This window comes from Archocentrus centrarchus, chromosome 2 (genome assembly GCF_007364275.1).
Source record: "Archocentrus centrarchus isolate MPI-CPG fArcCen1 chromosome 2, fArcCen1, whole genome shotgun sequence".
NCBI classification, from domain to species: domain Eukaryota; kingdom Metazoa; phylum Chordata; class Actinopteri; order Cichliformes; family Cichlidae; genus Archocentrus; species Archocentrus centrarchus.
In genome coordinates, this window is record NC_044347.1 from 28729328 (window position 1) to 28756792 (window position 27465).

General features: G+C 40.2%; 1 protein-coding gene across 3 annotated transcripts in view; it reads left to right on the forward strand.

The window, feature by feature from the left end:
* The window catches only part of dmd (dystrophin), a 387210-nt gene that overhangs the window by 326484 nt on the left and 33261 nt on the right, over positions 1-27465 (forward strand). Inside the window, exons 1-3 of one of the 3 annotated variants that reach the window (XM_030747278.1) lie at positions 17479-17705; positions 26874-26935; positions 27111-27185. In XM_030747278.1, coding sequence (XP_030603138.1) covers positions 17686-17705; positions 26874-26935; positions 27111-27185 — 157 coding nt within the window. In that variant the 5' untranslated portion in view covers positions 17479-17685. Of the gene's footprint in view, positions 1-17478; positions 17706-26873; positions 26936-27110; positions 27186-27465 lie in introns of those variants that run through there. The other 2 variants (XM_030747270.1, XM_030747286.1) reach the window with 2 other exon arrangements.

Below are 27465 nucleotides of genomic sequence, written 5' to 3' on the forward strand. Positions count from 1 at the left end.
ATCTTCCTTCACCACTGTCACCACAGCATACATGAATCCACGTGTTTTGACATCGCACAGATTTTACACTGGATTCTCTTCCTTTTCACAAAGTGTAGACCAAACATCTCAACATGGGCCAACCCACTCCACATGGTGGTGCGCTTGAGGGGGCACAGACCACCCAGTAACGAATAATTTTTTGATTTCCAATTGATGAGGATAGTTTTCTTTGCATTGCATAAGGCACTAAGAACTATGTGTGCTTCTATATCTAATTCACCTTCAGTATGCCACCTAAAATGTACAGTGTGGTTACAGCAACTAAATCATTTGGATAGGTCTTCATATTTCGTCTGCCAGATCCTCTGAACAGTTATCCAGGACCACATAGCAAGCATATACTTCTCAGAAGAGTTGCTTGTGCAGTGGGTGCATAAGTTTGAGTGTGGAAGACCTGATTTAGACTTCTGTTCTGGGTCGTTGCGGGGCTACGCATGTAACCTATGTAAGTGGCTGACATCGTTGCCAGCATTTATGTTTGTGCAAGATGCTTTGTGTATGTTAATTACCGCGTGGTCGTGTCTCAGTGCTTTACATGTGGTGCCAGCCAACAGAAACAAATAAAATGGCTGGGACTTTTTCCCCTCCTATTTCCTTGCTCTTTGTTTTGTCAGCTTTTTTTGGGTGCAAATATTTTGTCCCTCTAGTTTTTCACTATTTTGTACATTCCCTCACATCCATTACAATAGTTTCAGCAATCTACCTCTAGGAATTCGCTGGCATTTGTGAGGCTTATATTGTTGCTATGATTATTATTCCTTATCTTGGATGATGATTGTTATTTTCTAATTGATAAATTTAAAAACTGCTATGAAAAAAGAAGCCAGAAATGCACAGGAGGAATCAACTGAACAGGCCAATCACAGTCCTTGTGGGCTGCTACAACCCGATGTATAGTTACATTTCTGTCTTGAATAGCATGTTCCAGATTTTTTTAATCCCTTTCTGATGCTGTGATGGAAATTCCAGTATTTTCTTTTTCTGAAAAGTATCTAGATTGTTCCAAATGGGTATTAGTTTACATGAGATAAGCAAAGACATTTAATTTTTTTAAATTTCCCACCAGGATGTCAGAGTGTTGTCAAAACAGTTATGATGCTTAATACTGGAGGGCAGATCAAAGATTTTCCACTGAGTGCTTGTTCTAGGGCCAAACATGGGCTGTCTAACAAGCTTGATTTGATCATAATGAAACATACAACAATCTGTTGGCTAAGAAGTAATGATAAAAGTTTGGTAGTTCTAGAGTTTTAAACTTATTTGTGGCGGTTTGTTTTTCCATAAAAACTGAAATATTTGAGTCTAGTGACTTAAACCAAGTGATAGAGGGTTTATTAGGGACCACTGAGAACAAATAGTTGATTTTAGGCAAATCCATCATTTTAATGGTGGCAACTCTTCCCATGAGTGACACAGTTAAAAGGTGAGATCATCCTCTATCATTTTTAGCAGAGGAATGTGATTCAACCGTACAAAGTCTGAGAGTCTGGCAGAATAATGTATACCTAAATATCTGTTACATGACTGTAATGGAATACTGGAGTTCTGAAAATTACAATTCAGTCAGAACTGTGGATTTACGTTACTTTATTCTACTTTGATGGAGTACTTGTAAATGGCCAGCGTGAGGAAGCACTCTGAGACATAGGATACTTCTCTTGTCAGTGGCTTTAGCACCCAAGCTACCTTATGCTGTCTGGATGTGACTACGTTGCTAGATTTGGTTCACAATGAAATATCTGGAAATTTGAATGCTGTTTGTGTGGCTTAGAATGAAACGTGGCCAAATCAGGAAATTAGTGTCATGGTTCTGCTGTGTGGCAATGCGGGACTCGAGATGCAGATGAAACTCAACAGAGCTTTTATTGCTGAAGTCTTCCGAACATAAATAGGAAACCAGCTGGGCTGGACATCATCTGGGAACAACTAAGGCTTTCTGCACAGAAACCACACAAGAGGGAGAATGCGACGGAGAATAGGAGGAGGATACAGACAATATATACACAAGATATAATGAGAGGAGAGTGGAAACAGACAAAGGCAACAGGGCAAAAGGCTGCCAAAGTAAAACAAGAAGTGGCAGTTAACAGACCTACACATGTGAACTTGACAAAGATGCAACTGAGGGGACAAACAATACAAAGTGGAAGAACCCCTGTATATCCCATAAACTCAAAAAGCCTGGGTCCAAGACCCACCAGAGCTCAGAGTACAATGAATCCCTTGAAATAGCTGCCTTTTTATAATGAGGGATTAGAAGTAAGTCCAGTTAAACCAGCCAAATCCAGAGCTCAGAGAAGGGATAAGTTTTTGGATTCACCCAGGTAAGAAGCTGTACAACAGAGTCCCAAAAAGCTTCTAGAACTTGATATTCCACCAGATATATCATTACTTCAGCTGGTTAACCAGCTCAGGTGATGATAAGGTGTCTGAGGTTAATGGAGATGTGCAAGGGAAAGTAGACATTTTGGCAGACGCAACCTATGTATTGAGAAATGGTATTCTTTATCAGTATAAAGGCAAGACCATAGCATTACCACAGACTCTTTCGCACAAAGTCATGGAACTTGGTCATTCAGTACCTTGGGCAGGACATCTTGGTTTTCAAAAATCTCTGCATAGGATTGCTAGTTGCTTTGTGTAGCCTGGCATGTACACTCAAGTACAGCAGTTTTGTAAGTCATGTCAGAGATTAGATTAGATTAGATTAGATTAGATTAAATTACCGTATTTTTCGGACTATACGTTGCTCCGGAGTATAGGTCGCACCAGCCAAAAGATGCATAATAAAGAAGAAAAAAACATATATAGGACGCACTGGACTATAAGTCGCACTTTTTTTTGGGGGGGGGGGGGGGGGGGTTGATAGAATCCGAGACCCAGAGCAGAAATTCCATCTTGAACGGCAATTTAAAATAATAATGGATTAAAGAACAGGACGAACACGGTTACACCTACGTTATGCTAACGTAGCACATTCAGCTACATGACGCACAACGAACACGTGTTCGGTATGTTAACGTAACATTAAGTTATTCAGATAACCATAGCATAAAGAACATACTAACAAGTTAACCAAACCATCAATCCATTGAATTCTTCATCCTCGGTGTCACTTCTAAACAATTCCGTACACTCCGTAGACGAAGCGCCGCTTCCTCTTCTGTGTCGTGTTAGTCAGACTCGTCGTCAGCTGCAGTTCCAATTATTCCAGCCTTTCTGAATCCCAACAGGATGGTTTGTCACTGAAGCCCATGTTTTCTTGATCCATCCAATGACTTCCAGGAACGTTGGGTGGCGCATTCTCCCAGTTGCCGTTAAGCTGTGCTCTCCATCCATCATCCACTGCGCCCACAGGTTACGCAAGACTGCCTTAAAGCTGCAGTTCACGGAGATGTCAAGTGGCTGGAGTATTTTGGTTCATGTGTTATAAATGTCACATATACGTCGCTCCGGAGTATAGGTCGCACCCCCAGCCAAACTATGAAAAAAAGTGCGACTTATACTCCGGAAAATACGGTAGATTAGATTAGATTAGATTGAACTTTATTGTCAAAAGAATTTTCACCATTTAAACTGCTCAGTGGTTGCCAGGTGAAAGAAATATGGGAGTATTCCAGGACAGATGAAGAGAATATTGTGGCTTTGACCTAATTGACCTAATGTTGGAGTTTGTGATAATTGAAGCCTGAACAAATGAATGATGCAGCCCAGTTGTGCTGGTCCCAAAAAAGGATGGACCACTGAGGTTCTGTATTGACTTAATATGTCTCAACTCTGTGTCCAAGCTTGATCCCTACACAGTGCCTTGTATTGATGAATGCTTGGAAAGCGTGGGGAGAAGCAAATTTATCACCACTCTTGACCTAAGCAAGTGTAACTGGTAGGTGGCCCTAGCACCGGAGACAAAGAAACTGATGCAGTTTGGTCTCCAGGGGGCACCAGCAATGTTGCAGCACAAAGACCAGGTCTTGATGGATGTTTGCTGCAGGATACTTGGATGATGTGGTGGCATTTAGCGAGACGTGGGAGGAGCATGTAGCTCACTTGCTGTTTTCTCCACGTGATCAAATCTACTGGCCTTGCGATCAATCCTCAGGAGGAAGTGTAAGCTGGTGGCAGGTGGAGTACCTTGGTTATGTAGTTGGACATGGACAGTCAAACCTCATATGGGGAAAATAGAGGCAATCCATACATGCTGTTGCCTACAACAAAGTGGAAGGTGTGGGCATTTGTAGGATTAATGGGTTGGTACAGTAAATTTATTGCCCACATTGCAAAGAAGGCAGCACTTCTCACTCACAATTCCTGAACAAATACAGGCAAGTTTCTCCATGACGGCAGCTGCCAATCAAAGCTGTCATCATGACGTTATAACCCAAGTTTTACAGCATCAAGTTAGTAATAGTTATTTAGTAGTAAAGTTAATACTAAAAGTGAACCCCTAAATCCAAATCAGTATGATAATAATGGTAGAAAGCATGGAGGGGGTAGGGTTTATAACTTTACTGCACCCAGACACCAGGGGGGTGTTGACAAGACTCACTGACAAGACTTTACTGGGAAAAAAATTGCCAGGGCATTGTATAAATACTGAGTAAACAGAAAAGAAGCTCAATAAGCTCCTGTGACTAGCACTAGGATATTGCCCCCTTCCTAGCTAAGGAAATGTTGTATTAGGTCTGTGTGCCACAAAGTATCAAAGTTAATATGCACTATTTTGCCAAAAGTATTCGCTCACCCATCCAAATCATTTCAGGAGCTTAATGAATTCCAGCATGCTACCGTGATGAAATTTCCTCACTACTAAGTATTCCACAGTCAACTGTTAGTAGTATCATAACAAAGTGGAAGTGATTGGGAACAACAGCAACTCACATAAAATCACAGAGTGGGGTCAGCAGATGCCGAGGCGCATAATGCACAGTGGTTGCCAACTTTGCAGCTGCATCCAAACCTTACATCACCAAGTACAATGACTGCCACTGGATACTAGAGTAGTGGAAACGTGTTCTCTGGAGTGATGTACTAATCATTTGGTCTTCATCTTACAATATAATGCACCTTGAGTCAACTGTTTGTTGTGATTTGATGCTATATAAATAAAACTGAATTGAAATACATCATGCTTCTCCATTTGGCAATCCAATATATGAGTTTGGGTTTTCGAGGTTTTCAGGAGAACGATACTTGTCTGACTGCATTGTGTCAAGTGTAAAGTTTGGTTTAGGTGAGATTATGGTGTGGGGTTGTTTATCAGGCTCAGCCCTGTAGTTCCAGTGAAAGGGATTCTTAATGCTTCAGCATACAATGATATTTTTGTCATGATCCTGGGCCAGTGGCCCTGCGTTCTGAGTTCTTTTAGTGATGTTCTGTTTTGTTGTATCTTCTCATTGTTTCTTAGTTTTCTTACAGTCTAGTTTCTCAATTGTAAGTAGTTTTGTATTGTTTTGGTTTTTTGTTAAATATAGGTTATTCTGATTTTCCTGGGTTCCCGTCTTCCTGTGTCTTTATGCTCCTGTGTCTGTGCTCCTCTGTGTATCTGTCTCCCCGTGTTCTTGTGTGTTGGTGTCTGTCTTCATTGTTTGTGTCTCAGGTGTCTGTGTCTTCCCTGTTCAGTTGTTCCCTGTCTGGTGTCAGCTTAGGTGTTGGATTCTGTTTAGTCATGTTTAGATTCCCTCTGTGTGCTAGTCTCCTTATGTGTCAAGTCTGTGTGTACCATGTTGGGTTATTTCCTGTTTTATTTTGACAGTTCTTTGTCCTGTGTGCTTGTGTTTTGCGTTACCTCCCTGAGTCTCGTTAGTGTTATTCTGTTCACCTGTTACCCCAGCTGTTTCCACTCACCCCTGTGTATTTATTGTCTGAGTTTTGCCCTGGTCAGATGTCAGTCTTGTTGTCTTGTGGCTGTGTTTCCCTGTGCTCTCCAGTTCTTCAGACCTCCAGGAATCTTTTGTTATTTTTCCAGTATAGGTTTCCTTTCTTTGTTTTGCTGCTTTAGTTTATTTTTTGCCATTCCCTTTGTTCAGTTGCCATAATAAAGGCTCATTTTGGTTCATCATTTAACACCCTCTCCTGCGTTATGCTTTTGGGTCCTCACCACCTTTCCACGCCACATGGCCTGCACCCTCGAACCTTGACAATTTTGGACAATTTCATGCTCCCAACTTTGTGAAAAGAGTTTAGGGATGGCCCCTTCCTTTTCCAACATGACTGCATAGCAGAGCAGAAAGCAAGGTCCACAAAGACATGGATGAGGAAGTTTGGTGTGGAAGAACTTAACTGGCCTGCACAGAGTCCTGACCTCTACCTGACAGAACACCTTTAGAATGAATTAGAGCAGAGACTGTGAGCCAAGTGAGGCAAAAAGCTGTTAGTGATTTAAAAAAAAATCTAGGGAAAAGCAGGCATAGTGTCAGGATTTAGATTTTGAATGGGTGAGTAATTTGGGCTGGGCCTATCACGGTCCCTGGGCCTATCACAGTCCCTGGGCCTTGGACCCAGGATTTTTACTTTTTTTTTTTTTTTTTTTGTAGCTGTGTTTCCTGCTTTGTTTCTTTATATTTTTGGGTTTTAATTTAACACCTATTTATGTGCTTTATTCCTTGGGTTCCTGTTTATTCTTGCCTCCCTTGTGTTTTTATGTGTGACTTTGTCTTCATCTTTGTGTTTGTCTTTTTGTGTCAAGTTAGTCTTGTTTCCCTGTTCTGTTGTCGCTCTTCGTTTTTTTTATTGGTTTATTGTTGGTGGGTGATGTTCTCTGTCTCTTGTGGTAAGCTTAACTTTCTCCCAGAACCATTATGTTAGTTATCCCCAGCTGTGTTCCCACCTGTTTTCATCCATTCACTTTCTTCCATTCACGGAAAAGGTTGATTCACAGGGCTGGTGCTGGAACCTATCCCAGAGAGGAAGGGTACACCCTTGACAGGTTGCCAGTTTGTTGCAGAGCTAACACAGAGAGAGAGACAACAATTCACTCACCTTCACACCTATGGGCAATTTAAAAACACCAAGTAACCTAACTCCACTGACTGCATGGATTTGGACTGTGGGAGTCCGCTGGAGTGCCCAGAGAGAACCCACGCAGACATTGGAAGAACATGCAGACTCCACACAGAAAGACCTCAGCCCACCTGTTTCCCATTCCATTATTATTCTGTTTTTTAATTACTTTTTTGGCCTTAATTGAAAGTTTGCAGTAGAAAGACAGGAAAGTGGGGGGATGGGGGTCAGGACACGAACCTGGGCTGCCTGCACTGCCACGTGGCATACATGGTTGCCTACTCATCCCCTGAGCCACCCCAGCGCCCATGGCACCCTGTTCTTTGTTGAGTTATTCCACTTAGCTTTGTGCTCCCTTGCTCTGTTTTCCTGTTTGCTATAAGTTATTTGCAGTTTTTTGCTCACCTATTGTTAAACTATGTACCTTGGTGTATGATCAGTATTAAAGCTGCATATTTGAGTTTACACCTTGCCTTCCAAGTCCAGCATTTGGGTCCACAATCTGTCTGTTACACAGCTGGTTTACAACAGAGCCTTGTAATTACAGAACTTAATGAAATAAAAAAAAAGATGTATAATTGTTGTTCTTGCTGTGGATTGTCAAGAGCAATATGATCTATCCATTCACTTAAAAACTGATATCTTTATTAAATACTATTTTATTTAAATGATAACTGTCATATAGGTGAGAGAGAGTGAGAGAAACAAAGAAACTTTTGAGTGAGCTATATTGACTTATATCAGCAAAGAGAGAATATTGCACTCTGCTATAAATTCATTGACTTATGTCAGAAGAAACTGCCTATGCTTTCAAGAAGAATAAAAAGGGGAAAACTCCTGTCTTACCTATTGTTCTCTAGATTTTTCTTCTTTTAATAGACAGTGTATTTGTTGCATGAAGTGACTTAATCTGCACTAGAACCAGTTACCCACTACCAGTGCAGCCAGAAACTGTGTGAAAGACTAAATAAAAATGCAAGAAGAACCACATCCATTACTTATGGGTCACCTATTTATTAAGAATTCTCATGACAAATGAATTTTTTTCCACTGAGATTTCTTGTGCAAACATTTCATGAACAACAAACAGTACATCATGCCCATGTCACAAGATATGACATTCACGACAGTATAGAATGAAAAAAAAAAAAACTCTTGCTGTCAGGACTTTGTTGGCATTTAAGCTAATAATACAAACGAAAGAGACAAAGATAACCCGTATATCTTAACATTATTACTCTTAAGTCACTTATGCATTTCCCCTCATGTCTGTTTGTGTTGCAGTCTATAGTCCATAGGAGTAGTCAGTGGTGTCTGCTTTCAAACATCTCAATAATTTTATCAAGAGTTGATGGAAGAGCTCTCTCAAATCTTAGGAGACAGTAAGTTCAGGCCTGTGGTGAGCATGGAACTTCTGCTGAAAGTTATATTCGCTTAACACTGAAGAAGGCACAGTCAGGAGTACATGTCATCAGTAGTGGGTGACCGGTGCTTCTAGAAAGGAATGACTTCCTCGTTGCATACGTCCATCACATCAATAAGACTTTAAAATGTGTCTCCTTTTGCCCTCTTCCTTTCTGTGTGCTGAAGGAACACTGAAAGTTCAGCAGGTTGTGGATCCAAATGCAGAATTCAGGACACAGGAGTTGAACATAAAAGATCCTTTATTGCTGGCTGTTCAAAAACAACAAAGTTTAAAAATAATCAAACAGGAAATTCTACCATGAAAAACACAAATCTAGGGAAACAGGAATCTCAGGAAACTTGATATTATAGGCAGCAGGGAAACACACATGATACGGGGTAAGGGAAGACTTAGACAATAAATACACAAGGTAATGAGGATAGAGAAACCCATGTGGGACATATCAGGAACAAATCAGGGAATTGAGATGATGGAAGTTAAACTCACTACCACTTCCAAAGGGGACAACCCCCACTAGGGTTTAAATACCTGGGACTCTCAACCTTTTGGTTTTAGAACTGAAGTAGCCTCTTGGTTAGGGGGGGAAATGTCTTCAAAAAAGATAAAGAAGTCCAGTCGCCTTTTCTTCAAGCTCTTGAGACTAAGATGATCTGGATGACTGACAATCTACACAGACATACGATACACACGAGCCAAGAAGACTATCAAGATAAAACAGGAAATAACTAACAAGGGAACATCTTGCAAAGATGGAGACTTAACGAGAGACACAGGGAAATCTGGGATAAACTGACACTCCCGGAATCAACAAAATCATTACAAACAGAAACCAGACTAGAAGAACAGAATGGGATCATGAAAGGGATCTAACAAACCTAGAAGCATCCTGAGTGAAGAACTAAAGGCACAAATCACAAAGAGACTCAGAAGTACCAGAATAACATAATAAACAGAAGGCCATAAATAATATAGAGCAAGAACATAATCCTTTAACAAATCCAACTAGAAACAATGAACCCTCAAAACTCAAAACTCTAGGTTCATGACCCAGGGACTACGATATATTTTATTTAATATAGTTTACAAGTCATCATCACTCCTAACCCTTGTAGATTTCTCCCAGTGAGGCAGTAACTATACTTTCCTCTAATCAACTTGGGAGCTTTCATGATAAATGCCAGTTGTCATTATTATTATGATGCTTCACAACTGGTGTTGTCTTTGCCAGCATCTTCAGGAGTTCACTGTTTGTGTAGTGGATGTCTGTCAGTGATTGTTTTAGATTTTCAGTCAAATCCACTGTGTCTGTTACTGACACACTGATGGACTGCAGGCCTCTGGTTGCAAAGTCTGATTTACTGAACAATTCTTTAAATATCACAAGAAGTATGAATTTTTTGTTTGCATCTACTGAAATAATAACTGTGCATCTGACGCTGCCCAACAATTTCACATAGTCTGAGAGCCCTCGAATGATTACATCATATAGAATGGAGTAGTTTACTCACTGTTGCTGATCTGGAGCACCATCATGTATCACGTCCTCTCTCTATCTCCAGTGGTCTCTAATTAGGGTACATTTAATTTTTTTTATCCAGGAAGTGAGCGTATTGTTTACTGTCATGCGTGAAAGTGTGCAGGGAGATGATGGTGTGAAAGAAAGTTGATGCATCAGCTGACACCCTTGCCACAGATGCCAGGACAAGATTTAGTCTAAGAGAATGACTGTGCACTCTCAGTGGTGACAACAACTGCTGACAAAAAAGAACACAAAGTCTTGTCACACATTTCCTAAAAAAACATCTTAATCATCGCCAATTCTAAAATATGATGAGAAAAAACTTTATGGAAGGATTGTGTCTGGTTACATCTGATGTAAAACTAATAGCATTTCAATAAAGAAAGATCATTAGGAGAAGTGTAACAAGATTTATTGAAAATGCAAATTGCTGATTTGCGATTGGACTCCGATGGCCCATTGAAGCTGAAGGGAATCCCCATAGAGAGGAATTAGACAGGACCCCCTGGAGTCTAGAAGCTGGTGGTGGTGGAGACTAAGATGGAGGCTTGGAAGGAGCTCTTTGGTAGTGAAGGGAGGAGGTGGGTTGCACAAATGAATCTGGAAGGGAGAATGACAGGTAAGCAGTGATATTTAAAGCACGCTGAGCGGAGGCTGATTGGCTCAAGGAAGGCGGGCAGGCAGATGATTGGACTACAAGAAATGTGGGCAGCATTGAATTTGGCAGCGTGGGAAAGTGTACCCTGCCTCTTGCCCTATGACAGCTGGGATAGGCTCCAGCCCCCCTGCGACCCTGAACAGGATGAGCGGAAGTGAATGGATGGATGGATGGATGGATGGGAAAGTGGAGGTGATGACATATAGGGAAGTGGCAAAAAACCCAGGAAAGAATATGGATGAGTGATTTCAGATCTTCCTTACTGAACTTATGCCTAAGCTTCATTTAATAAAAAGAACATTTCATAAAAAGACCATACTAATAGTCAAACATGGTGGTGGTGGTAGTGTGATGGCCTGTGGCTGATTTGCTGTTTCAGGACCTGGATGATTTGTCATAATTGATGAAACCATGACTTCTGCTCTCTACAAGAAAATCCTGAAGGACACCCTGAAATCCTGAAGGATTTTATATGTGAGAAGAAGGATTTTAACAAATTGAATTTAAAATCCTTCTTCTCACATACTAGGCCTTGTTTATCAGGCCCCATCCTATCTTAAAGACCTCGTAGTACCATAATCACCCCAATAAAGCACTTCACTTGCAGACAGCTGGCTTACTTGTGGGTCCTAAGGTATTTAAAAGTATATTTGGGAGGCAGAGCCTTCAGCTTTCAGGCCCCTCTTCTGTAGAACCAGCTCCCAGTTTGGATTTAGGAGACAGACTTTTTGATGAAGCTTATAGTTAGGGCTGGATCAGGTGATCCTAACCATGTCTTAATTATGCTGCAATAAGCATAGCCTGCTGGGGGGCTTCCCATGATGCACTGAGTGTTTCTTTTTCACTCACCACTCTTTTCAGTTTGTGTTTATACACTGCTGTGCATTTAATCATTAGTTATTAATCTCTGGCTCTCTTCCACAGCATGTCTTTTGTCCTGTCTCTCTCCCCTCACCCCCAACTGGACACAGCAGATGACTGCCCCTCCCTGAGCCTGGTTCTGCTGGAGGTTTCTTCCTGTTAAAAGGGAGTTTCTCCTTCCCACTGTTGCCAAATGCTGCTCATAGGGGGTTATTTTGACTGTTGGGTTTTCTCTGTAATTATTGAAGGGTCTTTACCTTACAATATAAAGCCCATTGAGGTGACTGTTGTGATTTGGCACTATATAAATAAAATTGAATAGAATTGCAAAAATGACAGTCTGAAAGGCAAAATGACAGAAAAGCCCTGAAATTTAAAGCACATGGTTTGACAGCGTGGGAAAGAGGAAGTGATATAATGGATAGACATATGAGTAATCCCTTGTTGAACTTACACATAAGCATCATATTTATGAACAATGTGGAAAGTACAAATGGATTGGATAAGTACAATTTAAACCAGCATAGCACATTTGAATCCTGCACTGAGGTCTCGTAGGTCAAGCAGAGACAAATTCATTGTCTGAGGCCATGAGATGATTATTAATAGTTGTTCATGTGTCCTGTCCAGTGGTGGCCAAAGTACTGACATTCTGTACTTAAGTAGAAGTACAAGTACTTGTATTAAAAACTACTCTGGTAAAAGTTGAAGTACTGGTTCAACTTCTGTACTCTTTGGGGTGGCTGTAGCTCAGTAGGTAGAGCAGGTCACCTACTGATCGGAAGGTCAGTGGTTCAATTCCTGGTTACTGCGGGCTGCATGCCAATGTATCCTTGGGCAAGATACTTAACCCCAAGTTGCTCTCCGACCGTTCCGTCGGAGTGTGAATGTTAGATAATTAAAGCACTTAATTAAGTAATCATGGAAGTGCTTGTATGAATGGGTGTGCATGGGTAAATGTAAAACGTGTTGTATAAGCGCTTTGAGTGCTCATATCTGAGTAGAAAAGCGCTATATAAGAACTAGTCCATTTACTCAAGTAAAAGTAAAAAAGTACAGGCTCTGAAATCTACTCAAAGTAAGAAAGTAAAAGTAGCTCCTTGGAGGACGTTTCTACCTCTTTCTTACATCTTTCTCCATCTGAGTGAAGTTATCGCTCATTCTTTGCTCTCCCTTAAAGTACAGCAGCTGTTCTTTTAGCTAGCAGACACACTGTGTGACAAACTGCACACACTTTTTTTGTCCTTTACGTTTTCTGTCATTTATTTTCCTCACCGTTCCGGCGTGCAGCCTCTATGTAAAGCGCAACTTCCTCTGGCTCTTTCCGGTCTCCGAGCGAGCATTGGAGGAGCCTCTCCCTCTACCGTGTGGGGTTGTTGCGACTTCCAAGACAAAACCGCTCACAGTCAAAAGCCGGCTCCCGCACTGACCGGAAATGCAAACGTTAAACCTAAAGTAATGAGCTTGTTTTGAAAATGTAAGAAGTAGAAAGTTCAGATACTTGTGTAAAAATGTAGGGAGTAAAAGTAAAAAGTTGTCAGAAAAATAAATACTCAAGTAAAGTACAGATACCTGAAAAATCTACTTAAGTACAGTAAGAGAGTATTTGTACTTCGTTACTGTCCACCACTGGTCCTGTCGGTCAATTTGAGATCCATGGTAAGATCACAGATGTGAAACTGCAAAGGATCAGAACAGTACTTGATCAGAGCAGTCATAGCACACAGTTGGAGTGGTGTATTAAATTTTAATTGAAATACAGATATTGCTTTTTGTATGCAGTCTAGTAACTTTTTACCTTTTTAGTGCACCTTGTAAAATGCTGGAAGGATCCTGTCAAATGAAAATCCAAATCACTGCCTTTCAGCCACAGAGAATTCTCTGTGGCTGAAAGGCAATGGTCCGGAAAGCTTGCCTCTTTTTTGTTGTTGCACTTCATCCCCAAGGTGTTGGCTGGCCTTTGTGGTGGCCAGTCAGGCCCAAACCCTAAAAATCAGGTTTCACCCCTTTACAACACTATGTTCCTGGGGGTGTATGCATACTTTGGCACACTTAACAACACACCCACACTGTCTCACAGATCCAAACACAGTCATATGTTACAGCATATGGCTGAGCCTTTATGATCATTTGCCTGCTTGTGGAGATCATTGTCTCAAATCTGTACCCAACACCCCCTCATCCAATTAGGGTTTCTTTGAACTGCCTTCATGTAAGTCTTTAGTTTAGGAATGCACATGCGCTAATACTAACACTGTCAGCTGTAAGATAACATCAGAGGACTTTAAATCAACTGTTCTCTGTTTTCTTTCTCCACCTTAATCTATTATTGGCTATCTGATAACACACACACACACACACACACACACTCAAGTATAAAGACACACTGTTGTGGCTGGGTGAAATAACAGTTGAGACTTGCCTCAAAATTACAGGTCCCAAAAACACCCTCTCAACACACACACACACACACACACACACACACACACACCATACCCCACCCCACCCCCAAATCTCTTCTTCCTCCCCCTTTCTCCTTCCCTGGCTTTCCAATCTTCTCTCCTCTGTGACATATAAAACAAAAGGTGTTTGTTTCTCTGCCATTCTCCCCCTTTCCTTTTTATGTATTCCTCTTTTCCTGTCTTTTTTCTCCCTGTCCTTATTCTGTTCTCTTTCTCCATACACACAAGCACACACACAACATATCTCCTTTCCCTGTGTCTCTCTATCTTTCTCTCTCATCAGTGAGGTGAAAAACCTTCTCCAATGGAGTGTAGGCTCCTTGGCTTTCAGAAACAGTGGGATGGGGGAAGGGTGGCAGAGGCAGGGAGCCTGAGCTCCACCTTGTCTAGCAGAGCAGGCTAAGTTTTCTGGAAGCAGACAGGACTAGACTGGAAATAAGTTCAATTTCAAAATAAAGGTATCAGCATTTTCAGTTCAATCCTGTTGTATTTGTCATAATTGTGTCACTTCAGTCTATATTCTCTTCATTTATTAATGAACAGCCAAGGCCTATAAACTTGCTGAGGGCTTTGGGGGAAGAAGCTGTTGACCCTGATGACTAGCAGTATCAGCCATTCTGCATATAACATTACACCAGTAAATGTCATCTTTTAATGCAGTAAGATGAGTTACACCAGATTGTTATTCGTCACATCAACTTTCACAGACTAAGAGCTTGACAGTAGTGTGAATGACTTTGAAACAGTTCTGTTTTTTTATAATCAAGATTTATATTTGTTTTGTTTTATTTTAAGTTATGATATCAGGTCAAAATTTCGCAATAGGACATCCCCGACTAAATGACACCTATGCCTTAAACTGAAATTATGGTTCAGCACACAGTACGCTGACACTACGTGGGCAGCCAGTCTCCCTGTATAGAGCAGCAAAACGACAGCTCTTGTGGGGTGCTCCCAGTTTGCAGTGGTCAATATTTATCAAAAGTGGTCCAAGGAACAGAGGTGAATCTGTGACAGGGTCATGGGCAGTCAAGGTTCACTGATTCACATGGGGAGTGCAGGCTCATCCATGTGGTCCAATCCAACAGACGAGCTGCTGTCACTCAAATTGCCGAAAAAGTTCATGCTGGTTCTGACAGAAAGGTGTCAGAGTACACAGTGCATCGCAGTTTGTTGTGTATGGGGGCTGCATAGCTGCAGACCAGTCAGGGTACCCATGCTGGCCCCTGTCCACCACAAAAAGTGCCAACAATGGGCACATGAGCATCAGAACTGGACCACAGAACAATGGAAAAAGGTGGCCTAGTCTGATGAATCACATTTTTTTTACATTACATGAATGGCCAGGTGCGCCACTTACCTGGGGAACACCTGGCACCAGGATGCACTATGGAAAGAAAGGAAACCGGTAGAAGCAGTGTGAAGCTTTGGGCAATGCTCTGTTGGGAAACCTTGGGTCCAGCTATCCATGTGGATATTAGACACATACTACCTATCTAAGCACTGTTGCAGACTATCTACACCCTTTCATGGAAACAGTATTCCCTGATGGCTGTAACCTCTTTCAGCAGGATAATGCATGCTGCCACAAAGCAAAAATGGTTCAGGAGTGGTTTGACAAGCACAAGAAGGTTGAGGTGTTGACTTGACCTCCAAATTCCCCAGATGTCAGTCCAATCAATCTGTGGGATGTGCTGGACAAACAAGTCTGATCCATTGAGGCCCAACCTTGCAACTTACAGGATTTAATAATATGTTGCTAACATCTTGGTTCCAGATACCTTCAGGGGTCTAGTGGAGTCCATGCCTCAATGGGTCAGGGCTGTTTTGGTAGCAAAAAGGGAACCAACACAATATTAGACAGGTGGTTATAATGCTTGATCCATGTATGTTCCATGTATACCCAGTATGTATGCTGGGCATATTCTTTATTCCACCAATGTCTGGGCCATAAAAAAAAAAAAAAAAATTACAAACTGACAAATCGTAGAAAAATGGGTAGCAAAAGACTTTCTCATACATCTTCTCTTCAAATTCAACATCAATTTTATTTTTGTAGCATGTGCACAGCTGGTGGCCTTAATACATAGAGGCTGTGCTTAATTATTAGAGGGCATGTCTCAAGAGCTTGGAAAAAAAAAAAGGTGACTGGACCTTAATTTTTTGAAGATGTTTCACCTCTTATCCAAAAAGCTTCTTCAGTTCTAAAACCAAAAGGTGGAGAGTCCCAGGTATTTAAATCCTAGTGGGTGTAAATAAACAGCTCATCAACAGCAGTTGACAAGCACAGCTCCCACAAAACATGCACTAATTCTAAAAAAAAAAAAAGAAAATAGCTTTAGCTAAACATTCATTAGCAGCCGTTTCCTGGACATGTCCAGCAGAGCTTGACTGACAGTGAGTGAATGATAGGACCAAACCTTCACAACAATGTACTTTTCTTTGTCCTATGTTTGTATATTCTGGGTACATTGCACAATATGTTACTTATGGAGATATGGTGGAAAATGCTGTAAAACCTTTTCTTTTTCTCCAGGGGCATTCCACTCTCTATGTTAGCGTGCGAATCATGCAAAGCTAAAGAGCAGCTTTCTTTGTGGAGATAAACAGTTATCTATCTGATAGGCTAAACAAACGACAAATACTGAAATTAGTCATAGTCATAAGAAAGATGGAAGTAGTTAATTATGTCACCCAGTGGTTAGTGAAGACCTGCTATAATGCCTCGAGCTGAGCTTTTTCACCATCATCATCTTGGTGTTTTGAAATTGTATGTGACAAGCACAGAGTAGATCTGACTGGAAAAAGCCCATGCTATCTGCTTAATAACTTAACTGACAAGTCCTCAGCCAATGAAAATATCCTAGAAAATCCTCCTACCTGAGTCCTAGAATGACCAGAATTTACAAAATGACCTTAAAGGTCTACTCAGTATAAACTACAGACTGACCTGATAGTCATCAGGAAAGTGAGTACTGAGGTTACAAAGCAAGGACCTGAGGGCCAATGTCCCATAGATTTCTATTCAACAGGAAGTCTCTTTGTAACCAAAAGGGTCACTCACCCCCTGCTGCCCATTAGAAAGAATGCAGCTTTCTAATTTCTCCAATGGCTTCACTTTTTAGACCAGGAAGCTTTGTCTATTTTTTTTTTTTTACCGTTTGTTATAGAAAGCAAGTTAAACAAGCACATTCCCGGAATATGACACCATTTTTGAGGAGCTTCCTCCTGATAAACAGTAATCCATAAAGACAGAGGCCTAATCTTAAAACTTAGTGAAAATTTGCATAAAAGCTATTTAAATGCCCATAAATAATCTAAGATGGAACATGTGATTTTATAGGAAACAATTGCTGAATTTAACCACACCTTCCATCCATCTAAAACTAAGTGGGAGGACCAACCATGAATTCTTTACTGTAATGTTTTGGGATGTCTGTAGCTTTCTGGCTTTAAGCTTTTATTTTGAAATAATACGCGGACGTTGGTGTGCTGCACTCTGGAACATTGATTGGTGTGTCTCGCTGGGTCAGTCAGCCTTGCAACCTACAGCTGTCGCTAACACATACCAAACAGGCTTCGTACAGTAATCTCGGACGTCTCTCTCCGGCGGTAGAGGACGCTTGGTCGGACCGCGAAAGGGGGCGGCACATCGCCTCGATTCTGCCCGGGATCGGATTATTCTATCACGCTCAGAAGGGGCTTTGATTGGCCGGCGATGCGAGAGCAGCTTCGGAAGTGAGTGCTGAGGGCTGAGGTACTGTCTGTGGTGTGATAAGTAGCCTGGTTCTGATGGTAATCGTGCTGTTCTAATGCAGTAAACCTGTTCACACATACAACGCTGGCTGTGGGGCCGGGGCAGAGACATTCTCCACACTCCGCAGAAAGCGAACTGCATTTCATTCTTCCTGCTGAAAATGCGCAAACACAAATTCCACAATGTTTAAAATGGGATAAAGGTTGGATTTAGGTTTCATTTTGGACAAGGGAAAACAGATCTTCTGTCTCCTTGTGTGCTCTTATCTCCAAGCACGTAAAACGCACATCAAATGAATGTCACTTGTAATCATCAAATTATTTAGGCGTGTAGCAAATGTATGTGTATATATATATATATATATATATATATATATATATATATATATATATATATATATATATATATATATACCGGTTTGGGTTGAATGTTTCCATTGTAATGAAAGGGCATACACCATATGAAGCGGTCTATTTTTTCCACGAAAGGAGAGAAAGTCGGTTCAGTTATGTAGCCTTATAGACCAGCCAGCTCTCTTTCTTCGTGCCTGGTTTTAGTCTGTCGGGGTTGTTGCAGAGAAGCCAAGCCAGGTGTGCAGCTAGTCCCTTGCATTTCCTAATTCTACATCCTTCCTTTGCAGGCTGCTCTTCCTCTGGGCACTTGCTGCCATATTGGAGTAAAAAGGATCACACAGAGTGCTTTAAAGCTGCAGGCTGAAATCAGTGTGGGTTGCCTTTATTTATGCGTATGTGTTTGAATTGGGCCCGACTGGATTTTCTGTTTATTTATGCGCATTTGTGTTTGCGTGTCTGTGCGCGGGCGGTGCGTTGGTTGAGAATTTGCGCGAGAAAAAGAGCTCTGCAAAGCAGGAGGCTAATGAATCGCTGTGCATTCCTTCACACTCACAAACGCAGTTGCCGCCGTTGCCAGCGAGGCTGCCCCTGTTTGGATCCGTGCGTTGATTTTGGCACGATGAGCGATGTAGTTCGAGTGCGATTTCGATGCATTCTACTGCTCCGTTTTCTGCAAACGGGAGGCTTCTGATCAGGTTTTTGGTCTCTATTCAACTTTATTTAGATGAGTGCAGAGGTTGCTGGTTGGCTGGTGCAGACTTTTGGCACCAGTGTAATTGCAGGTGCATGTCTATTGTGTGTTTGTGTTCACCGGCTAAATCCAGCCACACGCATACTCAAGTATGGTTGTTGGGGCTTGTTCTGTATTCAGAGTACAAATTTGTCACAATGTCTGATCCAGACTAATCTGGTGCTTTTTTAGGAGAGAATGTGTGCTTGCAGAAACAGTAATGCATGAGTATTGAATCCCACCTTAAAGCTGCTGGCCTTTTTTTTTTTTTCTTCAGTGTTTCTAAATACCAAATAATTACAGCATCAGGATTTGAAATAAAATGAATCAGGCAAGTAAGACTGTTCCTAAATAAGATATACAGAGCAACTGTTAGTTTTAAGATTTAAGATGACCTTTTATGTCTCAGTATGTGCTGAGACTGTCTAGAAGTGCTGTAAACAATGGACAAAATATATTACCCCATTTCTAAATTATCATCCATCTAAATTATCTGCTATCAGATGACATATACACTAATACCAAAATATCTGTCATCAACATATCTGATAGGTCAACATGAGCGCCAATGATTAAATGGACTGATACTTAAAGCATTTTTTTACTATAAGCATAATTCACCCATTCACATTAACATTAATTCAGTTCAATTTTTATTTATATAGCACCAAATCACAACTACAGTCGCCTCAAGGGGCTTTATATTGTAAGGTAAAGACCCTTCAATAATTACAGAGAAAACCCAACAGTCAAAATAACCCCCTATGAGTAAGCATTTGGTGACAGTGGGAAGGAAAAACTCCCTTTTAACAGGAAGAAACCTCCAGCAGAACCAGGCTCAGGGAGGGGGGGTCATCTGCTGTGACCAGTTGGGGGTGAGGGGAGGGAGACAGGACAAAAGACATGCTGTGGAACAGAGCCAGAGATTAATAATACCCCCCCCTCAGCAGCCTAGGCCTATTGCAGCATAACAAAGGGTCACCTGATCCAGCCCTAACTATAAGCTTTATCATAAAGGAAAGTTTTAAGCCTTAAAAATAGAGAGGGTGTCTGTGTCCCAAATCCAAACTAGGAGCTGGTTCCACAGAAGAGGGGCCTGAAAGCTGAAAGCTCTGCCTGCCATTCTACTCTCAAGTATCCTATTAATACAGTGCTTTATTCTATGTTCTTAAGCGCTCTCTAACTGTCACATACTCACACTCCAATGGAATCAACAAGGGCCTGCAGATAAGAAACAAATGATATAGACCTAGAAGTAGTTGGAACTAATGGTTTTGTGCCTTTTTTAATCCAACAATATGAATGGTTGTCAGTGTTGACTGTCATGGTTGTCTTAAGAAATAATTACACTATAAGTAAATTTAAGTAGTGTGTAACTAATTTTACATAGTGCATGAGTAATTTTAAGTACTGCTTAAGTAATTTTAAGTAGTGCACAATTTAAAAATTTTTTTTGAAAAACAAAATTTATTTTTCCGCATCTTACATTGTAAGTACAGTCTTCTTTTGAGGGCACAGATCATATTGGAGTGGATTAATCTTAACTTTTTACATCTTTATTTGTTTGATAGTCATTATATTGATATGCATGATGGATGTTCTGTTATTCAATTGTCCTTTTATTTTACCAATATAAATGTGATAAGAACTGTTCTCCTTTTCCAATTTACAAGAAAGAAAGACCATCAAAATTTGCAGATCTATTTGACCTTGTAATGATGGAGCCACATGAAAAAAATTTTTTTTTCACAATCACTGGTCAAACATAACTTTCAAAAGGAGTGTGTTACAAAGTGCTTTATAGGGGTGAAATAGTACTATTAGGTATTTAAGATTAGATGGGGCCTGATTATTCAAGGCCTTGTATGTAAGAAGAAGGATTTTAAATTCAATCCTGGATTTAACAGGGAGCCAATGAAGAGAAGCCAATATGGGAGAAATCTGCTCTCTCTTTCTAGCCCCTGTCAGTACTCTTACACTGCAGCATTTTGGCTCAACTGGGGGCTTTTCAGGGAGTTTTTAGGACAACCTGATAATCATGAATTACAATAGTCTAGCCTAGAAGTAATAAATGCATGAACTAGTTTATCAGCATCACTCTGAGACAATGTTTCTAATTTTAGAGATACTGCACAAATGTAAGAGGGCAGTCCTACACATTTGTGAAAATGTATACTACACTGTCTAATGATACTGCCTAAGGGAAGCATGTATAGTGCAAATACGTTGACGCAGTCCTAGTACAGAACTCTGTGGAACTCCATAATTAACCTCAGTGTATAAAGAAGTCTCCCCATTTATATGAACCATATGGAGTCTATTAGATAAATATGATTCAAACTATTGCAGCACACTTCCTTTAATACCTGCTCTAATTTCTGTCATAAATTATTATGGCCAGCAGTATCAAACACTGCACTGTGGTCTAGCAGGTCACACCAATTCTGTGCCAGGCACTTTCCAACGTTTTTCTAGCTTAGCCAACACAGTTCTTTGATTGTCCTAACACAAAGAACTGTTTCAGGATTAGAGCAAAGTCGGAGCAAAGTTAAGAGTCTATTGTACGTTTTATATCTGCCCACATTAGTAAATGTTGCCTGGTAAACTTCCAGCTGCTAGGCTTAATTTTCCTGTTGTTGTTGAAGCAAAACTTATTAGCCAATTTCTTAAGTAATTTTAGACCACACCCTTGTATTTTCCTAAATACCTGGTTATGTAGACTCTGTTACCACTGCTTCCCTTTTGAAGTTATATAAATACCTTATTAATAAATTACACTTTAGGTATATAGTTAAAATTTGTGACATGAAGAAGCCCCAAACACACAAAAATACAGACACTTATATGTTCATTAAATGAAGAAATACAGAGTGGCTTTGCATTACGTCCTTAAATATGACAGCATGTATTACCAAATTATGACTGAACTCCAAGTTTTATTTGTATAAATAAGATTGTTAGTTTAAATTATTAGCATCTCCACTGATTTTCACCCCATGCTCCCTTGTCCCTTACCAGCTTCAGTCAGATTCCCCTTAAGCAGTGCAGCGACGCTGCTCAGCGCACAGTAGTTTTTTGACAGTTAACAATGCATTATCAGCACTTTGGCTTGTCCTGAGGCAGTGATTTATTTTTTAGATGGATAGTGTCAGCTTTCAAAGAGCACGAAGAGTCAAAACTAGATTATTTTGTTCCTGCAGGCCACAGCAGATTTATGATTGTTTTGCTGGTTTTTTTGTTCATTTATCCCGTTAGGACATCTGATTAAAAGCAGTAAGACTACAGTTTTGGATTTTAGACCTATTGAAACAATGCGTTAAGAAAAATAAACTATAAACACATCAGGATATTACTTCTTCCTTTTATACTCATATCTACTTTTCTATAGAAAACTTCAACTTCTTTGGGTGGTGGAGGCACATTAGAAAGTGTTGAGGACAGATGGGTGGTTGGAGCAGATAATTTGTGGTCTCACATTAATTCAGTGTCATTTCAATACTTTATTGATCCATTCAGGAGAATTCTCATTGCCTCCTTGAAGTGTAGAGACAGGCTTAAAAACACATTAGGGTCAAAGACACATAAGCTGGAAGGGCTTGATAACTAATTGCTAATAACCCCAACTTTACTTTCAGTGCAGATGGATGGATGGATGGATGGATGGATGGACGGACGGACAGACATCTTGTCAGATTTCTCTGGTCTTTAAGTATAATAATTCTCAGTCTGAGGCTTCTGCACTCTGGTAGATGAAAGCAGTTGTTTCATACTGATTACAGACATTTGTCTCAGTTGTGATGAGCTGAGTGATTGAGCTCCTGTTTGCACAGACTATGAGGTTGGAGCACATTTAAGTAGTTCTAGTACCCTTCTACTCATTATTTCGAGTTGGAGTGTGGTAGAGAGGCAGGAGAGAGAAAAACAAAGGCAATGCAGCAAAAAAGGCCGGCTTATGGATTATTATTTGTAGATGTTTTTCAGATAAAGGTTAACTGCAGGTGTGCTTGCAGGGATCCAGCCAGAAAAAATTCACAGCCCGGCGTTATTGGACAATCAGGGTGGGGGTGGGAGGATTTGAACCACTGCTTGCTAATGCTAATAGCTGCACCCACTTTCTAATTGTGGTAATAGCATTCCGATGGCAAACCGGGTGCTTGTATGTACTTTCATCACGTGTGACTGGACAGAATTATGTTTGGAATTCAGAATTCTGAATATAAAACTGCTTCATGGAGAAATGCTCAACAGCATTGTATTTAAAATGCTGTATAAAGAGCTGTGAGTGCTCATGTAGAGCAGAAAAGCGCTATATAAAAATCAGCACAGAACAGCTGCACAGTTTTAGCTGTTTGCTTTTGCTCTGTACACAGTCTTAGGGAGATTTAGCTCATTTTAATTACTCTATAATGTCAACTCAAGACCCAGTTGGTTACATTTGTTTCCACACTGTGGTGGAAACTGTAGGGCCAGTAGAGCACCCAGATTCCAGTTGCACCACAGCTCAGGTCATGCTGAATGTTCTCCCTCAGACTGTAACAGCAGAACTTGTTGAGAGGTTTTTTCCTTTTACAGAAGACTAGAAAACAAGAATACATTAACATTCTAATGACCAATACTCACGTTCACACATACTCGCTCTCATTTGCAGCTAAAGCTGCAGATACTGAAACAAATTGTATTATGTATTGAAGAGCATTACTTTAGATTTGTGCATACATGTTCCTGCATAGCCTAGCGGCTCTTTTCTGACCAGGGGCCTGATGACAGGTTCCCTTTCTCGTGTCATTATCTGAATTTTGTAGGCCTGTTTGTTTCTGTCTGACAATCACATTCTGATGTGTGTTTTGAAAATGTTAAATTGCTGTCAGGGTTCTCTGTTTCACCAAGTATCAGTCACAAAAAAAGTGTCAGTCACAAAAAAATTGAATTGGTTAATTAGTATGGACCCATCAGAAGACAGATATAATAGTGGATGATATACAACATGGAGAAGAACATTCTGACAATGAGGGGTTCTTTAGAGCTCCAAAAATAAGTCTGAATTCTTTAAATATCGTTATCGTGCTTATTCTTCATCTACACACTCTACACATCCCTCATTGTTTTCACATACTTGGGCACCACCCAGGCTGTTTGTCTTCATCACACACACACACACACACACACACACACACACACACACACACACACACACACACACACACACACACACACACACACAGCAGAGTCTTCTTTGAGTGTCAGTCATAAAATATTTTGTAAGGGGAGAATGTCAGCAACCGTATATCGCGGTCTTCCTTTGTAGCTCTTTCATACTTCCTGATGCAGGGGAGATGGAGATTCTCTGGATTTTTGTGTTATTTTCAAAGACTGTGATATTGAGGAGAGAAATGCAGAAAAAGCAGGATTAAATGTCACAGTTCAGGATTTTGGAAAAACTGATCTAATTCATTGATTAAGGTTTATTTCAATGTTACTGCCTAATGGCTATCCATCTCCTTCTGGGTATTAGAAGGGCTCAGTCACTTATATTAGTATCCAAAATATGTTCAAATATTTGTCTTCTCCTTGCTTATAAAATTGACCTTTTACAGAACTGTTTAGCTACTGTATATACCATACTGCTATATACCCACAGTCTTTGTAATTGGGCTTAGTTAGACTTATTAGACTTATAGACACACCAGAAGAAGCGAAAACCTTATGTTGGTTTTGAAATGAATAACATGTCCTGAATGAGCAACCATAGTGCTTCAAAAATACACTTCTTACTTTCTACTTCCTGTGAAGCATGATGAATGTGTTGGAACAAGGACAACAGGAACATGTTTTGACTTGACACTCATAAATTCATATTTGAAGTGATTTAAGCAAAGCCTATGTCTAACTTTTTCAGCAGCATCATAAACACATCAAATATACTATAACAAATGCATTTTCATGGAGATATTCAGTTATGTTTATTATGGGATATAATTATTCATCTCTAAAGATAGATTCCCCCTCTGGTCCTTTCAGTGTCCTTAAGAGTTCCTTTGGAGGTTTAGCAGGGGTGTAATTCTATTTGTCCATAATTGATATAGGGCATATCAATTTAACCATGCCTCCACAATTTCTGTTGATATTTGTAAACATTACTCCCTCTACAGGAACATTTTGGTAGTCTATCAATTGTCCATAAGCTGGTAAGGCTAACCTTGAGAGCAACACGGTTTACTTTCCCATTGCAATGTAAGACATAGTGTGTAAATGTTTGAGTGGAGCACTTAAGTGAATAAACATAAAAACTATGTTAACATGTTAAGTCTGGAAGGCTGGCTTATTTGTAGCTTTGTTTTCAGGCTAGTGTTCTCATGTTTTAGAAAGTAAATCAGTATTAAAAGTATTTTTTAGCACAGTTTAGCTGTGAGGAAATTGTGATGGCTCTTTTAGCTTATTTTCTGTCACAGACCGTAAATTGCTTTCTTTTACTGTACCAAAAACCTACCATTTTTTAGAATCTTGAGCCATTAGTCCAGCAATCTTTTGTCACCATTGTCATAGTTTTTCACAGTAAAATGAATATATTATGTGGGACACTGTGTTTTATGAACATGTTCTGGTCACCGCCTTTTCACCTCTCCAGCAGCTCTTTTCTCCCATTGGTTTGTCACACTCCTTGGTAGTCCTACTCTCTGCTCCTGTTTCCCTTCCGATTGATCTGGGCATACCAACAAATTATATTAATTTTATCAATTATTTTTATCCTTGTATAAATGTAATCAGTTCCTGAACATACAAATTATGTCCCTTGGAGTGAGACTTCAGTTCTGAAAATTTACAGATATATTGTCACCCTCCTAAAATAATGGCCTAAGTCATTTTTTTCAGGTTTTTCAGAAAACACAAAAAATATGATGAAGTAGGCAAAAATAAATTTTTTGTTTAAAAAATGACTTATTGTAAGGTGACGTTATGGGAAGCTATGCTTGTGAAATACTTGTTTGAACTGATTAATCAGACAAAAACATTTGAGAACTTTTCTAGAGTAGCTAGTTGGCTGAAGAGCCAGTTTCATCACAAAGCTGAGCAAGTAGATGAAGCAGTGATGCTGATTCAACTCCAGAAAGTTGATTCAGTTCATCTGGACGCAACAGACTTAATAAACAGTTGCATGCTTTATAAGGTTGGGGAAACTTGCAGCCAGTTGAGACTGAAGAAGTCCTTTAGAGTGATGAAACGTTTCTCCCACTGAAAATGTCTAGATGAGCTGAATCAACTGTCTGCGATTTCCTCACCTGGATTATTGTCAATGCATCAAAACTCAGATTCAGTTGTTACTATAGAGACATTAGAGACATAAGAGCTTGTCCCACACCTTGTTGTCTTCATTTTCCCTTTTCTTTTAGAAAAGGCTTTCATGTTCATACCAGAAGCCAAAAGACCAGCCGTGTATTATGCTCGCCACTTTCTCTCTCTCATATCATTATTTCAGGCACTTTAATGCATGGCTAACTAGAACGTCAAATCAACCTTTTTCTATTTACATCTTGGGCTCTTTGCAAAATGTCAAGGGTTAGCCCTAACATCTAAATGTAGCAAACTATTTGTAACCAACAGTGAATTTTGTGCACAGTTACACCTCTAGTGGCTAGACAAGTCAAGGGTTACATCAGGTTTGTTTATGTAAATTATTTAGTTGTTGTTTTACCTTTTGCCATTTTTTGCAAAAATAATTAAAGCTTTTTCAGACAAATTAAAGCTTTTTCAGTCAAACTGTTATATTCAGGCAGTCATATAACTTGTATAAGCTAAGCAGTAGCAGAGTGAAGAGGAAATGCTCAAAGCTCAACACAATGTAGTTATGTATGTGCAACAGTAGAAAAACTATAAAGATCAAATTTAGTCAACCCAGTTTTCCATGTAGACATAACTGTTACTTACTGAATAACAGACTGCACATCTACTAGAAGCGAACACATTCTACATATAGGCTATGGATATAGGATGTTGCATCAGCGGCATGCACTTCTTTGTGACAGCTGATTTGTATTTGACTCTTGTGTTGCCTCTTTGTCTCCTTGTAGCCATCAGACCCAGACAACATGCTGGGACCATCCCAAGATGGCTGAGCTCTACCAGTCTTTGGGTAGGATGCTTTTTTTCACAACAACAAGATGCCACATCACCTCAGAACACATGACTACACTGAATATTAGAGAAGATTAAAAGAAGCAGCACCATTGGTTGAAGTAAATTTATTGATGAAAACAGGTACTATCTCTCCTCCTCTAATGATATCCTCCTTGTTTTCCTTTCTTCAGCTGACCTGAACAATGTTCGATTCTCGGCCTACCGGACAGCCATGAAGCTCAGACGCCTGCAGAAGGCTCTCTGCTGTAAGTACACTTTCTATATATACATTCCTCTTGCATCTCTGTCACATGAGGGTTTTGCCTGTGGTTCAGGTCTTCTCTCAACACGAGTGCTTCTCTCATTGTATTGACACCCTCCCACACAACTCCTTTGTTCTGTCCTTTATTGTGCTTACTATTCCCCCTTTTTTTAATTCACCTCATTTCTGCTCTCTCCTCTTTTCCATCACCATTTCTTGCTTCCTGCTTTATGAATTTTCTTTGTCTCCTCCTTGTCTATATCTTTACTACACTATTACTATCT